The sequence below is a fragment of the Dipodascopsis tothii genome (assembly GCF_038497935.1).
Source record: "Dipodascopsis tothii strain CBS 759.85 unplaced genomic scaffold V1510scaffold_15, whole genome shotgun sequence".
Taxonomy (NCBI): domain Eukaryota; kingdom Fungi; phylum Ascomycota; class Lipomycetes; order Lipomycetales; family Lipomycetaceae; genus Neoaidaea; species Neoaidaea tothii.
In genome coordinates, this window is record NW_027117999.1 from 27,537 (window position 1) to 41,849 (window position 14,313).

General features: G+C 69.4%; 5 protein-coding genes and 1 non-coding gene across 6 annotated transcripts; 3 read left to right on the forward strand and 3 right to left on the reverse strand.

Annotated features, from left to right (window-relative positions):
- Positions 1 to 2,723: 2,723 nt before the first annotated feature.
- On the forward strand, positions 2,724 to 5,161 carry V1510DRAFT_416920 (fungal-specific transcription factor domain-containing protein). The gene has a single exon (XM_066933857.1). The coding sequence runs from the start codon at positions 2,774 to 2,776 to the stop codon at positions 4,943 to 4,945; it is 2,172 nt and encodes a 723-aa protein (XP_066788845.1). The 5' UTR covers positions 2,724 to 2,773; the 3' UTR covers positions 4,946 to 5,161.
- On the reverse strand, positions 5,015 to 7,037 carry V1510DRAFT_416923 (hexokinase-domain-containing protein). Its single transcript, XM_066933858.1, has 5 exons — positions 6,816 to 7,037; positions 6,568 to 6,691; positions 6,442 to 6,536; positions 6,074 to 6,409; positions 5,015 to 6,042 (listed from the first exon to the last, which is right to left on the reverse strand). The coding sequence occupies exons 1-5, from the start codon at positions 6,852 to 6,854 to the stop codon at positions 5,170 to 5,172; spliced, it is 1,467 nt and encodes a 488-aa protein (XP_066788846.1). The 5' UTR covers positions 6,855 to 7,037; the 3' UTR covers positions 5,015 to 5,169.
- Positions 7,038 to 7,984: 947 nt separating this feature from the next.
- On the forward strand, positions 7,985 to 8,056 carry V1510DRAFT_t136. The gene has a single exon. It is a non-coding gene; the product is annotated as a tRNA-Gly (tRNA).
- V1510DRAFT_127165 (uncharacterized protein) lies at positions 7,989 to 9,193 on the reverse strand. The gene is made up of 2 exons (XM_066930292.1): positions 8,947 to 9,193; positions 7,989 to 8,914 (listed from the first exon to the last, which is right to left on the reverse strand). The coding sequence occupies exons 1-2, from the start codon at positions 8,962 to 8,964 to the stop codon at positions 8,162 to 8,164; spliced, it is 771 nt and encodes a 256-aa protein (XP_066788847.1). The 5' UTR covers positions 8,965 to 9,193; the 3' UTR covers positions 7,989 to 8,161.
- A 1,991-nt stretch (positions 9,194 to 11,184) lies between these two features.
- Positions 11,185 to 12,406, forward strand: V1510DRAFT_430230 (uncharacterized protein). The gene has a single exon (XM_066935354.1). It carries the CDS (start codon positions 11,606 to 11,608, stop codon positions 12,377 to 12,379), a length of 774 nt encoding a protein of 257 aa, XP_066788848.1. The 5' UTR covers positions 11,185 to 11,605; the 3' UTR covers positions 12,380 to 12,406.
- A 127-nt stretch (positions 12,407 to 12,533) lies between these two features.
- V1510DRAFT_127175 (uncharacterized protein) lies at positions 12,534 to 13,771 on the reverse strand. The gene has a single exon (XM_066930293.1). The coding sequence runs from the start codon at positions 13,618 to 13,620 to the stop codon at positions 12,688 to 12,690; it is 933 nt and encodes a 310-aa protein (XP_066788849.1). The 5' UTR covers positions 13,621 to 13,771; the 3' UTR covers positions 12,534 to 12,687.
- Positions 13,772 to 14,313: the final 542 nt, after the last annotated feature.

Sequence of the window (14,313 nt, forward strand, 5' to 3'; positions counted from 1 at the left end):
TGTGGCGGTGGTGGCGCGCCCGGTGGTGGCGCGCCCGGTGGTGGCGCGCCCTGCGGCGGTGTGTGGCGCCGCCCGGTGGCGCCCGCCGGGTAGTTCGGTCCTCGGCGCCAAAACATTTTCCGTCTCCACCGAGCACACGACAGCCAACAGGTATGTGCCCGGCGCGCCCGGCGCGGCGCGGCCGCCGCTGCAGCGCGCGGTCGCCGCGGCGGCCGCCGGCGTGGCGGCAATGCCGCAGAGGCGGCGAGAGCTGACGACCAGACCGCGCGGACCTTCAGACATTCAAATGGATCGCAGCGGGCTCCTCTACGCGGCGCAGCGCCGCGACGGCTTCAGCCAGCTGCCGACGGCGTACGAGATTGCGGCGAACCGGCCGCTGCGCCGGCTGGTGCTGTACGTGGCGGCGGTGCTGGCGATCGGCATGATCCTGATCTGGACATTTGGCGAGAGCAAGCAGGCGGAGCAGACGGACATCTAGGGGCGGGCGCTTGGACGCACGGCCGGGCGGCCTCCGGCAGCCGCCGGGCGGCCGCCGGGCGCTGGCGCGGACGGCGTGAGCCGCACGGCGTGCGGCGCAACGACTGTATGTACTGTATATATGCTCGACCACAGCGCCACAGCGTGTCCTCGGCGCGAGCTGCGCTCGCGTCCGCGCGCCGCGGGCTCTACTCCCGCTGCGAGAGCGGCCTCGAGCCCCGACCCGCATCAACCACGTAGTGTCTGCAAGCTGGGCGCGCGGCGGCCCCGGCGAGCGGCGCACCCGCCACCGCCCACGCACCCGCCCCGGCACGCCGGCACCGCCACCCGCCCCCACGGACTCGGTCACGGACCGTAGCCCAGCGGACCTAAGACGCTTTGACGCTGTCTCAGCCAGCCCGTGCTGATTGGCCAGATGCGGCCAGCCGCGGGCTTATCGCATCCGATTCAGGCATAACTGCACAGCGGCTGGCGCCGTGCCCTAAACCCGGGCGGTCGCCGGCACCCCTCCCGATTGCACCGCCACCTTCTATCAAACATCATCGCACCGAGTAGAGTTGTTCAGCTAGAACGCCACAGCATGCATTGCACTAGCCACATTTCTCCGTATTCTGCTCCCACTTTCCCCGTTTGGGAAATTTCGTCGCCTTGGTCGCAGCGCGGGCCTAATAGGGAAGCCCTGTGCATACTCAGCACTACGCCCAGATTTTGTAATCATCATCTCAAATCTTGACCAATCTGCCTGTAGCGCATTTTTTTTTCACCGACCCTCAGTTTCGCTGTGTTCACACCGCTGTCTGGGCCCATTTCGACAGCACGCCTGGTGAGTACGGATGATCTGCGCGGCGGCAGCTGCCGCCGCGCCGGGCTTTCGGCGACCGCCGAACCGCGGAGAAAACTCTGCGCTGGCCGCGGAGGCTGCTGGCGGCCGCGGCCGGCCGCCAGCCGCCGCCAGCGCGCCGCCAGCGCTCGCCTGGCTCACTGTCGCCGCCTGTGGCCGTGCTGACCGCCAGAGCAGACCACTGTCTGTCCACGGAGCGTGCTTCGGACGCTGCTGCCGTCACGCAACCAGCCATCGCGGCGCACCTGAGCGCCTGTTTCAGGCCACAGCACCGCAATGAAGACCGAAAAGGACGCGGCAAATAAGCCGCACCGGAAGTACAACGCCAAGGTGCTGGGCCGGCCCGATGCGGCGACGCCGCAGCCGCCGCAGCCGCCGCCGGGCGCCGAGGGCGCGGGCGGGCACCTGACACGCACCATTTCGGCGTGCAGCCGGTGCCGGTCGCGCAAGACCAAGTGCGACCAGAAGTTCCCGTCGTGCTCGGCGTGTCTCAAGGCCGGCGTCGAGTGCGTTGGCCTGGACGCGGCCACGGGCCGGGAGGTGCCGCGGTCGTACGTGGCGCACCTGGAGGACCGTGTGGCGTTCCTCGAGATCCAGCTCCAGAACCAGGGCATCCCGACGGACCCGGCCGCGGCCAACTACGCTGGCCCGAAGCCGTCGAACGGATCGGGGCCGCCGCCGGGGCCGCCGACCGGCGGCCGCAACGGCAAGGAGGTCGACTCGCTCGTCTCGACCGTCGGCCTGGTCTCCATGAAGGGCTCGTCCACGCTGAGCCCGTCGTTCCTGGGCCTGTCGTCGGGCATCTCGTTCGCGCGGCTGATGTTCGCGGCCGTCAAGCTGCGCGGCCAGGACATCCCGTCGTCGGCGGCGTCCATCGTGGCCTCGGAGCAGCCCGACATGACCATCCAGCAGAAGCCCCAGAAGATCACGCCGGCGAACCTGCCGACCAAGGCCATGGCCGAGACCCTCGTGGAGGTGTTCTTCAACCAGGCCAACGCCCAGATCCCGATCTTCCACCGCGAGAACTTCATCTCGACGTACTTTGAGCCCGTCTACGGTCCGTTCTCGATCTCGTCCAAGCTGGCCAACCTGTCGAACGTGAACGCGAGCAACAACAACACGCCGACGACCACGCCGTCGAACATGAACGGCCCGTCGCCGTCGTCGGCCGGCTCGGCGTCGAACGGGCCGAGCCCGAACGTCAAGATGGAGGACGGCCGGATGGGGTCGATGCCGCCGCACGGTATGCCGCCGGGCATGCCGCCGCAGCGGCCGCCCCAGGGCATGCCGGGCATGCCAGGCATGCCGCTGCCGCCGCAGGGCATGCCGCCGGGCATGATGGGCCCGGGCATGCCGCCGCACATGGCCGGCGGCCTGCCGCCGGGCATGATCCCGCCCGGCCAGATGGGCCCCGGCGGGCGGCCGCTCGGCCCGCCCGGCCAGGCCCCCCCCGGCATGCCGCCGCACGTCATGGGCCCCAACGGGCCGGTCCCGGTCGGCATGATGGGCCCCCACGGGCCGGCCATGCCCGTGTACAACCTCCCCAACACGTCGCCGGACTTTGTGCCGATGCAGGCCAAGATCGCCACGACGCCGGACGGCCAGCGCGCGCTCTACTTCCTCAACCTGGTGTTTGCGATCGGCGTGGCCGTGCACCAGCAGCAGTACCCCGCGCTGCTGTGCGAGTCGTACCACGCGGCCGCGATGAAGTTCATCGAGCCGGTGTTTGCGTCGCCGAACCGGCTCGAGTCGCTGCAGGGCGTCCTGCTCCTCGGGCTGTACTCGATCATGCGGCCGGCGGTGCCCGGCGTGTGGTACGTGCTGGGCGTCGCGCTGCGGCTGTGCGTCGACCTCGGGCTGCACGTCGAGGGCGGCATCAAGGCGTGGTCTGGCACCAACGTCTCGCAGCGGCCGGGCACCAAGGAGGGCGAGGCGTTCGACGCGCCCACGCTCGACCTGCGCCGGCGGCTGTTCTGGTGCACGTACGCCATGGACCGCCAGGTGTGCGTCTACCTCGGCCGGCCGTTCGGCATCGCCGACAACTCGATCCGCGTGCCGTTCCCGTCCGAGCTCGACGACGTCTTCATCACGACGGACAAGATCGTCAACCCCCCCGAGAACACGCCGCCGTCGTACAAGACGGTGGCCGTGCACATCTTCCAGATCCGGCGGCTGCAGTCCGAGGTCCAGACGATCCTGTACGAGCGCGCGGAGCTGCCGCGGCGGTTCGCCACGCTCAAGGAGTGGCAGATCCAGATGGCGCGCCGGCTGGAGGACTGGTACGCGAGCACGCCCAAGTCGACCGAGGAGATGAACTGCAACTTCAACCTGTACTTCATCGACCTCAACTACCACCAGACGCGGCTGCTGCTGCACGGCATCTCGCCCGCGATCCCGCGGCCGTCGGTCGAGGCGTTCTTCATCATCTCGGACGCCAGCGAGAAGATCATCCGGGCGTACCGGCAGCTGCACCGCGAGCGCAACATCAACTACACGTGGATGGCCGTGCACAACCTGTTCATGGCCGGCACGTCGTACCTGTACTGCCTGTACCACTCGCGCGAGGTGCGCAGCCAGACGCGGATGGACGTGATCGACTTCAACACGATGGCGTGCATCCACGTGCTGACGGCGATGGTCGACCGGTGCGACGCGGCGTCGGGCTGCCGCGACACGTTCGAGCTGCTGACCGCGGCCATCCTGCGGCTGTGCTACAACGAGAAGGCCGCGGCCGGCGAGATCATCCCGTCGGCGGCCGTGCCCGGCCAGCTCGGGTCTGAGGAGCCGCGGCCGCCGAACGGCAAGACGGCCACGCCGCCGGTGCCGCCGCCCATGCCGCCGCCCGCGCGCCGGTCGCGCAAGAGCCCGCAGTACGACACGGTCATGGAGGGCCCGTACGCGCCCGACTCGGTCTCGCCCAACACGATGAACAAGGCGGACCCGATCCTGGCGTCGGCCAACGGCGGCGCGGCCGCCGGCACGCCCAACTCGACCGGCGACGTGCGCACGCCGGTGCTGTCGCCGTTCGCCAACTTCGAGTCCAACACGCTGCAGTGGATGACCGACATGGAGCCCGACCTCGACGAGATCTTCCGGACGGCGGCCGAGATCCAGGCGGTCCCGCCGATGCACACGACGTACACGCACCCGATGGGCGGCAACACGTACCAGTTCTCGCCGTCGGCGGTGTCGCAGACCGTCGTGGGCGGGTCCAGCGGCCAGTACATGGAGCAGCGCACGGACGGCCGCGACAGCACCGACCAGGGCATGTTCTACGTGGGCGCCCAGCCCAGCCCCGCCGGCTCCGTCGGCAGCTCGGGCAGCCCGTCGTCGGCGCCGACCAACGGCACGGCCGGCACGGCCGGCTCGGACGCCAAGTCCGCCGGCTCCGCGCCCGGCTCGGGCCCGCCCGCCGGCTACGTCGACGAGGACTACGACGGCCAGCGCATCTACGAGATGATGTACGAGATCCCGTCGGCCTCGATCTGGGACCAGTTCTTCGCGGTCCCCAACAACACGAACTTCTCGGCCTTTGGCGGCCCCAGCGCCGGCGACGCCATGGCCAACGGCGTCGGCAGCACGTTCGGCCTGCCCATGTTCGACAGCCAGAAGCCGCCGCAGGGATGAATTTGGGTGGTTTTGGATATACGGTATACAGGAGGATGTTTGGAACACGATTTGCATGTCTGCTTTTTTGTTGGCGGCGCCCCCGCCTGCTCGGTGCTTTTTTTTGTCTGGTGCAGTTCGCGATGTATACTACGGACCATTGACACATTAGGCGTTTTTACTTGTACATGTGCCGCCGACGCGGCTGTCAGAATGAACAATACGACTTGTAAACTAGCGCGCGGCTACTCCTGCTTGCGGCGGAACTCCTCGCGCAGGCCCACGGGCAGGCCCTGCTCGATGCGCTGGAGCGTGAGCGCGGCGATGAGCGCGGCGCCCACGCCGGAGCCGTCCTCGGCCGGCTGGATGCGGATCGGGTAGTCCTTGGGCTCGCAGGTCCAGTCGAAGATCTCCTTGAGCGCCTGCGCGCCGCGCTCGCGGAAGTTGGGGTACTTGTTGAAGACCGAGCCGTCGGCGCCGGCGTGGGCGCGGGTGCGGCCGGTCTTCTTGCAGAGCGCGGCGATGCCGCAGGCCGAGATGCGGGCCGCGCGCGTGCCGATCAGCTCGGCCAGCCGGCGGATGAGCTTGCGCTCGGGCTCGGTCGTCTTGATGGCGAACTTGGACTGGAACATGTCCTCGACCTCGGTCAGGTTCTCGAACGGGTCCTCCTCGATCTGCGACAGGAACGACGTGTCGAGCGAGAACGGCTCGCGCAGCGCGTCGATGTTCTGCTTCTCAAAGATGTAGCCCTGCTCGAAGAGGTCCATCATGACCAGCCGGTGGATCTCGCCCAGGTACAGGCCCGAGATCATCTTCTCGAACGCCTGCTGGTTGGGCCGCGGCGACGTCTCGTCGATGTGCACGTCGTAGCGCGTGCGCGGCAGGATGACGTGCTCGTTGTCGAACGCGCCGTACTCGCAGTTGATGGCCATCGGCGACTCGGGGTCGAGGTCCGTGAGGCCCTCGAGCTTGGGGATGTTCTTGACGTAGTCAAAGTACGCGCCGTTGCAGCCCGTGCCGAAGATCGAGCCGATGATGGCCTCGGGGTCCGTGTAGTTGGACGCGACCATGGTCCCGGTGGTGTCGTTGATCAGCGCCGTGACCGTGATGGGCACGTTCTGGCGTCAGCGCGCTCGCGCGCCTACCTACCCGGCGCCGCAGCGCGGCCTCGAGCATCGGCTGCACGTCGTGGCCCTCGACGCCGTCGATGTCGAAGCCCTTGGTCCACCGCTGGAGCACGCCGCGGTTGATGGCGTCCTGCGAGCAGGGGTACGAGAACGTGAAGCCGAGGTGCATCTGGCACGTGTCCTTGTCGGGGTGGTGCGCCTTCAGGAACGACTCCAGGCACTCGGCCACGTAGTCCCACAGCTGGTCGGCCGTGCCCGACTTCATGCCGGCCGGCATGTGGTACTTGCTCTGCGTGATGTCAAAGTCGCGGTTGCCGCCCAGCGTAACCTCGCACACGCGCAAGTTCGTGCCGCCCATCTGCCCGTCAGCGCGCCCGCCCGCCCACTTACGTCCAGGGCCAGGTACGTGCCCGTCTCCTTGCCGGTCGGCATGTTCATCACCCACGCAGGGATCATCGGGATCGAGCCGCCCTCCTTGGACAGACCTGCCGTCAGCGCCGCCGCGCGCGCACGCACCCTTCTCGAGCTCCGACACAAAGTGCTTCACGATCGCCTTCAGCTTGGCCGTGTCCACCGTGAAGATCTTCTCCAGGTGGGCGATCTGCTCCAGCAGATCGCGGGGGACGTCCATCATCGAGCCCTGCGGTCAGCACGCTCGAGCCACCGGCTGCGCGGGCCGCCGTGCGGGCCACGGGCCGCCGCGGGCCGCCGCGCGGCAGATGCCGGCACGGCCCGCTGTCTGCCGAGCGCCGGCCCTAGCCTACCTTGCGGGACGGAGGCTTCTTGGGACCCAAATGAACCATTCTGGCGACTGATACTGCGACGGAAGGCGGGCGGGATGGATGAAACTTGCGAGAGCTGGTTCCTGACACTGACGAGCGACTGAGAGATCGCGACCGGGGCCAATGGATGGACAAACGACGGCTTAAAAATTCTATCGACGTCTGCGGCACATTTTGATTGGAGTCGCCGCCGACAAGGGCTGGGGTTGCGCTAGCGCGGCGCGCCGCAGATCACATGAGGCCTAGCGCCGGGGTCGCACGCCCGTCACCTGACCCCGGAAAAACAAGCTGCCGGCCTACCCCAGACGCCGCCGAATCTGGGCGGTCGGCCGGCTGGCGGGGCCGGCCGGCGGCGCGGACGCGGACGGCGCGGACGGCGGCCGCGGCGACGGGGCAGCCGGCGGTGTCTGCGGCCGGCTCGCGGGCAGCTGGCGGCCCAGCCGCCGCTGTCAGCCAGCAGTAGGGGTGTGGCGGCCAGAGCTAGCAACGTCGGGCCGGTGGGTCCGCCCAGGTGCTGGCCGTGGGCGGCCAGGCCGGGCAAAGCCGCAGGCATAGGGCTGCGCAGTAGGGCTGCCGAGTAGGGCTGCGCATGCGACTGTTGCGGGCACGGTGCTGGCGCCGAACGTTCTAGAGAGCGCTACCGCGCGGGCTAGCGCTGCCAGCGGTGCGGGCCGGCTGGCGACCGGCGGTCGGGGGCAGGCCGCGCGCGCTGGTGCCGCTGCGGGCGGCGAGAGGTCTGGTGATCGGCCAGCAGGCGCCGGCGCGGGCGGCGCCGCGCGGCGGCCGACGGCGGGGCCGAGCCGCACGGCGTGCGGCTGTCCGTGCGGCCCCGCGGTCCGCCCGCGCGCTCGGGCGCGCGGCGCCAGCCGCGGGTGGTGGGCAGCGCGTGGGCACGTGCCCCGCGCGTGACTGCTTTGTGCCGCTCGCGTAGCGCACACTGACCCGGCCCGCGGGCGCCGCGCCGGGCCGACCCCGCACGTCGGCTGGCCCGCGATCTGCGCCACGGCGATCGCGCCGTGTGGCTAGCAACGCGATCGTCGGCGCCGGGTCACCGTCACCTGCAGTGACGTCGAGTCACACAAGCCACGCTGCAGGCCGCGCCCCAACAAGCGTTCGTCCAAAAGCGCTAAAAGCGCACACACGTCCAACACGGACGGTTGGTGTAGTGGTTATCATATTTGCCTTCCAAGCAAATGACAGGGGTTCGATTCTCCTACCGTTCATTTTTGGCAGGTGGCGGGCCAGCTTGCCATTAGGGTCTATGTACACACAAGCTGGCGCCGCGATGCTCCAATTTTCCCAAGCCGTAGAATGCGCAAGTTCGCCCGCTACATGCAGCAGAACGCCGACCGCTCGACCGTGTCCGGATACGGCTGGGCGGCGCTGGCCGCGCGCGGGGCTGCGGCCGGGTAGTGGCGGACCGACACAGCCGAGGCTGCGTCGTCGTCGACGTACGCGGCCAGGTCCGGGCCGGAAATGGCGCCGCGGGGCGCAGAAGGGGAGTGTGGCGTCGGTGGCGCGGCGCTCGGATAGCTCGGCGCCGACGTTGCCGTGTACACCGACGACGCCGACCGCGGCGACGGCGGCACCGCCGCCGGGTCCGACGCCGACCGCTCCATGAACGTGCTCGTCGGCGACGTCGCCCGCGTTGTGTCGCCGTCCGACAGCATCGACGTGTACGCCGAGACCGAGTCGCGGTCGGCCCAGTCGCGGCTGTCGCGCGCCCGCACCGGCGCGGCCGAGTCGAGCGAGAGCCGGCCGCGCGCCGGCAGCTGCCGCGGCGTGTCCGCGTGCGACCCGCCCGACCGCGACCGCTGCGGCAGGCCCAGCGAAGCATTCGCCACGGCCACCGCGGCCGCCGCGGCTATCACCGACGCCGGAAACGACGCCGCGTGGGCAGGGCTCCGCGGCTCGCGTCCGCGGCTCTCGTGTTTCTCGTGATTGTAGTGTGGCAGTGTGACGGTGTGGGCCAGCACCAGGTGTTCGGACGGCGGCCGTGGCCGCGACCGCCGCTGGTGCGTGTGCACGCGCGCTGGCGGCGGCAGCACCACGGCCTGGTTCCAGGACTCGACGTCGGCGTACTGTCGTCAGCCGCGCCCGCGCTCGCACTTACGCTCAGCGACGACGCCATGGCGGGTGCACGCGGCTCGCGCGCGCAGATCGGGCGCTCACGTCGGATCGGAGCTCGGTTCTGTCGGCAACGGCCAGCGCTGCGACACTGTTCGCGATGGGAACGCCGGCTGGGCCGGCTAGGTACTGGGGACAGAAAACGGTAAGGGTGAGCCTCTGCACGGCTGTCGGGGCCTCGCGGGCCCTTTAAGGGCCGTCTGCGTGCACCCGCGCCAGCCGGGCGGACATAGCCCTGACCAAGCCATGCGGATATAGTGACGGAGAGCCGGCGACTCTGCCCGCGCCTTCCGCCCAAACAAGACGAATTTGTGCCACGCGCTGCCCAAACGGGCTCGCCAGAGCCCAGCGTGGGAGTAGATGAAACCTAATTCTCGAGACTGCTGCCGGACACTCCGCAACCCCCCCGGCTAGCTGCGGTGCGGCGATGCTTCTATGCCGGCGCAGGCTAGCTGGCGCTCGCGAGCATGACTAGCAGCGGAGCTGTCCACTTCATGACGTGGTGTGGCAAGTGGGCCACAGAGCGGGCAGGCGGCCCGGGCTGTGCTGCCGGGGGGACTGCTGTGGCGGAGCGGCGTGGCTCGGCGCTGCGGCCACCGCACCGTTCATAGATAGCGCCGGACAGCGGCCGACGATCCCAGACCGGACGAAACCCCATCGTCCGATTGTGCGACACCGCCGGCGGTTAGCGATGGCGGGCGAGCGTGTATGTGTGACGCTGCGGCTGGCCGTTGGGTCCGTTGGGTCCGCTGGGTCCGCGGACCGAGCTGGTACCGCGCTCTCGGGTACGCGGCAGCTGTGGCTTGCTGCGCTCAGCCGCCGGGCGCAGCCCGCCGCAGCCGCTGGCCCTGGCTGCGGCCAGCCGACAGGGGCTGGCCCTAGCCATGCGCCGCGGCCATGGCCCTGGCAACGGCCCGCGGGCGTCGGGCTCGCGCCCCCGCGCCATACGCGGCCCTGCGCACGCCGCCGGCCGCAGGCCCGCGGGCCGCGAGGCCCGGCAGATCGCGGCGCCCGTGCGGGCGGGCGGTGCCACCGATGACGCCAGCACGCTAGTCAATGGCCAGGCGACGCCGTAGCGTGCAGGCCGCTACACCGACGCGCAGGCCGGATGGGTCGCGGTGAGGCCGGCGGCTGCGCGAGCTGCCCCAAAAATCTGCGACGGTGGCCAGACGGTGCGACAGCCCAACAGCGCTAGCGGCGGACGGGCCGTCGGCGGTGTCTCAGAGCGCGTTCGAGACAGTCGCGGGCGCAGGCGGCCGGACGGGCGGCGCACGCGTGGGCCGGGTAACTAGGGTCAGGGCCCGGCTGCCGAGGTTGCCGTGCCGCGGCCGTTTCTTGCGCTGCCCGGTCGGCGGCCGAGCCCGCTGCCGACGGTCGCTTAGGCCTGGCCAGCGTCCGCGCCCGCCGGCTTGGCGCGCGACTCAGCGATGGCGCCGTGCGGCAGCTAGCAGCCGCACGGCGGCGACCGGGCGGCCGCGGCGGACGTCCGCGGGCGGAGCGGAGATAGAGCGAACCGCGTGTCGGACTGCCGGCGTGGTTCGTCCGGCGGCGTTGCCGCGGCAACTGCGCAGGGCCGGCGTAGCGCGCATGTCGCCGGTTGCCAGGGCGACCGTTCCTGCACAGCGCGTTGCCTCGGCAACCGTGCACCCTACCCGGCCGCCACCCCCCTGCCCAGGTGCGTGCCTGAGCCCCTGCCGCCACAGGGCGTCGCCCTAGCAACCACCACAACCCCAGCCCTGCCGGCCACGGCCTGCCGAACGTCCCGCCAACACTGGTGCGCGCCAGCGTACGCGCTTCGCTGCCCGCTTTGCGCCCACTCCCAGGCGCCTGGTCGCGCCTGATCGCGCCTGGCTAGTTGCACCCAGCCGGCCGCCCTTCACCGCCGGCCGGGCTGACCTCCAGCCGCCAGCCGTCCGCCGCCATGGCCAGAACAGGCGTACGTACGATGCCCCGCGCCGATCTGCGATGGCCGCGCGGCTAGTTGTGCTCCTGGCGGCCACGAGCTCTAGTGCCGCCATCGCCGCGCAATGGCCGCGCAACGCGGCGCGGCCGTTGCCCGGGCAACGCCCGCCACAATGCGCGCCGCGGTGGCTGGCTCGGCCAGCGCCCCACCGGTTGCCAGGGCAACAGCCCCACCGCGGGCCGTTGCCCTGGCAACAGTTACCCGGCCGCGTAGCCAGGCACCGCCAAGAATCCTCGGGCCCGCTGCGCCAGCATCGTTTCGGCAAGGAGCCGCACACGGCGACCGCGATCGGCCGCCCAAAGATAAGCCGTAGGCAGGTTGCATCATTTAGCGTCGGCCCGGCAGACGCCATCAGGCCTAACAACAATATCATTCATGGTACTAGGCGCAAAAATTAGAGCCCAGTTCATTGGCCCTCCCTGGCCAGACCTTATAAGCTTCGGCACGAGCTGCACCGCCGTCATCATCGCGACAGGCCGCAGCGTCACCATCACAGAGATCTGCGTGCGGTGACCGGTCGTATATAGCCCTCGGCGAACGCGTTCTCACTACACACACACGATGAAGATCCGCGGAGCAGTTCTCGCCGGCATGTTTGCCGCCGGCGCGATGGTGGGTGCCGCGACGAGCGCGGTCGCGGCCTCGGCCGACGGCCGATCGCCGCTCTTTGTGCCCGGCTCGCATGCGGACCAGGCCGCAATTGCCGACCTGTTGTTCGACGTCGGCAACCAGTTTGAGAAGCGCAGCCAGGTCGCGTTCGAGAACGACTCGTGCCCGGACGGCTACTCGGCGTGCGCGGCCGCGACCGGTTTCTGCTGCGAGACCGGGGCGACCTGCGTGCGTACGGCGTCCGGCGCGCTCGGCTGCTGTCCGGCCGGCCAGACGTGCGCGGCCGCGTCCACGGTTGTGTCGGCGTGCGCGCTCGACGGCGCGACTGACTGCGGCAGCTTCTGCTGCCAGGCCAACACGACGTGCGACACAGTCAACGCGCGCTGCCTGGCCGCCGACGCCGAGCCGTCGGTGCTGTCTTCGATCTTCCGGCCGATCACGACGGTGTCGATCTCGGTCACGACGCAGCCGGCGTCGACGACATCTGCCGCGGCCTCATCGTCCGTCGCGGCCTCGGCCTCGGCCTCGTCTTCGTCTTCGTCTTCCGGCACGTCCTCCGAGCGCATCCTCACTCAGGGCTCATCCACGCTGCGCCGGCTGTCGCTCCTGGCCGTGCCGCTGCTCTTTTCCTGCGTGCTCTGATCCGCTACACTGCATCCACACTCCACAAGCGCGCTACCGCCCTCATTACGCCGTCCCGGCCTGCATTCTCGCCGCCTGCGGCTACGATTCATTCCGCCGTCTGTGGCTACGATTCATGATACCACGTCGGCCATCCGCCGCGCTCTGGCGGCCGCATTTGTTACGAGACCATTCGCCTACGGGCTTGCATGTACAAGAAGTGTAATATCTAATCTAATGACCTATTTTTTTGCATTCTCGCACGGCTGCTCGCCCGCCGGGCACCGCGCTGGCTGCAGTAGCGCGGTGCGGCCCGCGGTAGACCCTAGCCCGCCGGCGTTATCGATGCGCTTCTAGTCGCTGTGCGGCGCTGTCTAACCCACACCTGTGGGGTTGGCGTTATCGCGATTGCCGTCCGCCGGCCAGCGACGCCGCTAGCCACCGTTACGCCGCCCGCATAGCTGCCCGGCCCACTGTCGCTACCGCTCGCCTTTGACGGCCGCGAACTGCGCCCGACGCGGATAGGGCCCATTCCTAGCTGGAGCTCGCGCCGTTGTACCCGCGCGCTGCCCATCGCGTGGAATTCGACCCAGTGGCGCTTGCAGATAGGCTAGCCGAGCTGGTCGGACTCTTTGCCGAACTCGAGGCCGCCGTCGGCAAGGCCGACTGCGACGACAGCGCGGTGGAGAGCGTGATGCTGGTCGCGCGAGTGGATGCGGCTGCGGACGATCGGGCGGCTGAAGTCACGAGAGACGTGGACGTGAGCACAGACGTGGCCACGGCTGTGGAGACGGCTGTGGAGACGGCTGTGGAGACGGCCGTGGAGACCGTGGTGGAGACGGTAATGGACTCTGTCGTCGACACCGCGATCGACACGCTCGTCTCCACCGCGGTCGCAGTCACCGTGACCATAGACGTCTGCGCAGCCGCGGCCGAGCGGACGACCGGCCGCCGCGACGCCGTCACGGCCAGCGCCACGGCCAGCGCCACCACAGCCGCCAGCAAAACGGCGGTTGCCACCAGCCACCACAGCCGCCGCCGCGCCTGTGGCTTGACGGGCGTCGGTGGCGGTGTGCTCTCCGGCGTCGTCTCGTATTCGCCCGACGTCATGCGGTCGCCCGCGTAGGCGTCTAGCAGCGGCCCGGGCGTCAGGCCGCCGATGCTCGGCACCGGCCGCGGGTTCTGGCCCCAGCCGTCAAAGAAGACGATCGTGGTGTCGATGTCGTCGTCATCTTTTTCGAGATCGCGGCCGTCGCGGCGGACGCCCATGAACCCCATGTCCGGACTCGGGCTCGTCGCGCTGCTCCGGCTGTGGCTCGTCCGGCGGCTGCTCTCGTGGCTGCTTCTGCTGCTGCCGTCGCTCGAAAACGACGGGCGCGACCGGACATTGTTTGGATCAAGCGTCTGCGCGTGCGGCACCACCGTCGCCAGCGACACACTCGACCGCTGCCGGTCGCTGGTGTTCATCGCGCTCTGACCGTGTCTCGGCCGGACTCTGATCGGCCTGTGCGAGAGCTCTGGCCGTCGACCTGCGGCCTCGGAGCCTATATACTCCTGTCGGCGCCAGGCCTGCCATCCCCGGCCTCCACCGTAGCGCTGTCTCGCTCGAGTCCGCCGATGCCGTGCTGCGGTCCACGTGGACCCGGTCCCGGCCTGTTCTAGCGACCGGACTGTCTGACATCATCCCGGCTGTGTTTTGCCGCCGTGCATGCGCTGCCACCCGGCCACCCGTCCAAAAATGGCACGAACCTGTGAGCGGCATCGGCCTGCATGCTCGCCAGCGTTTGCCGCTCGATCGGCTGCATGTTCATGCGACAATGGCTTACCGCGGTCAACCGCCGGGCTTCGTTGGGCTCTGCTTATTTACACTTTCGCGACTTGACAGTTACATGTCCCAACTATATTTACACGCGCCCCGCCATCTGCCACTTGAGACCGGCGCCTGCTAGCCGCCGTCGCCGTGCAGCAGTTGAACCCGTAAGATACTGACGCCTACAGACTCATATGAGCTGGTTGGCGCCCGCGTGTGATGGCACGGCTGCTGCAGAACCCGCGCTGGCTGTGATGTCGTCAGACAATGCGACGTAGACGACTGCACCCGCCACAGGCGACTGCACCCGCCACAGCACAACGCGAACGCGACGCTGGGTAGACGCTGGT

What these genes read in the sequence shown, in the direction of transcription:
- V1510DRAFT_416920 (XM_066933857.1), top strand. Translation starts at nt 2,774, where the DNA reads ATGCCGCCGCACGTCATGGGCCCCAACGGGCCGGTCCCGGTCGGCATG.
- V1510DRAFT_430230 (XM_066935354.1), top strand. Translation starts at nt 11,606, where the DNA reads ATGCGGACCAGGCCGCAATTGCCGACCTGTTGTTCGACGTCGGCAACC.
- V1510DRAFT_416923 (XM_066933858.1), bottom strand. Translation starts at nt 6,854, where the DNA reads ATGGTTCATTTGGGTCCCAAGAAGCCTCCGTCCCGCAAG. An exon ending in TGTGTCGGAGCTCGAGAAGG is followed by an intron (nt 6,537 to 6,567) that starts GTGCGTGCGCGC and finishes CGCTGACGGCAG; the next exon opens with GTCTGTCCAAGGAGGGCGGC. An exon ending in AGGCCGCGCTGCGGCGCCGG is followed by an intron (nt 6,043 to 6,073) that starts GTAGGTAGGCGC and finishes CGCTGACGCCAG; the next exon opens with AACGTGCCCATCACGGTCAC.
- V1510DRAFT_127175 (XM_066930293.1), bottom strand. Translation starts at nt 13,620, where the DNA reads ATGAACACCAGCGACCGGCAGCGGTCGAGTGTGTCGCTGGCGACGGTG.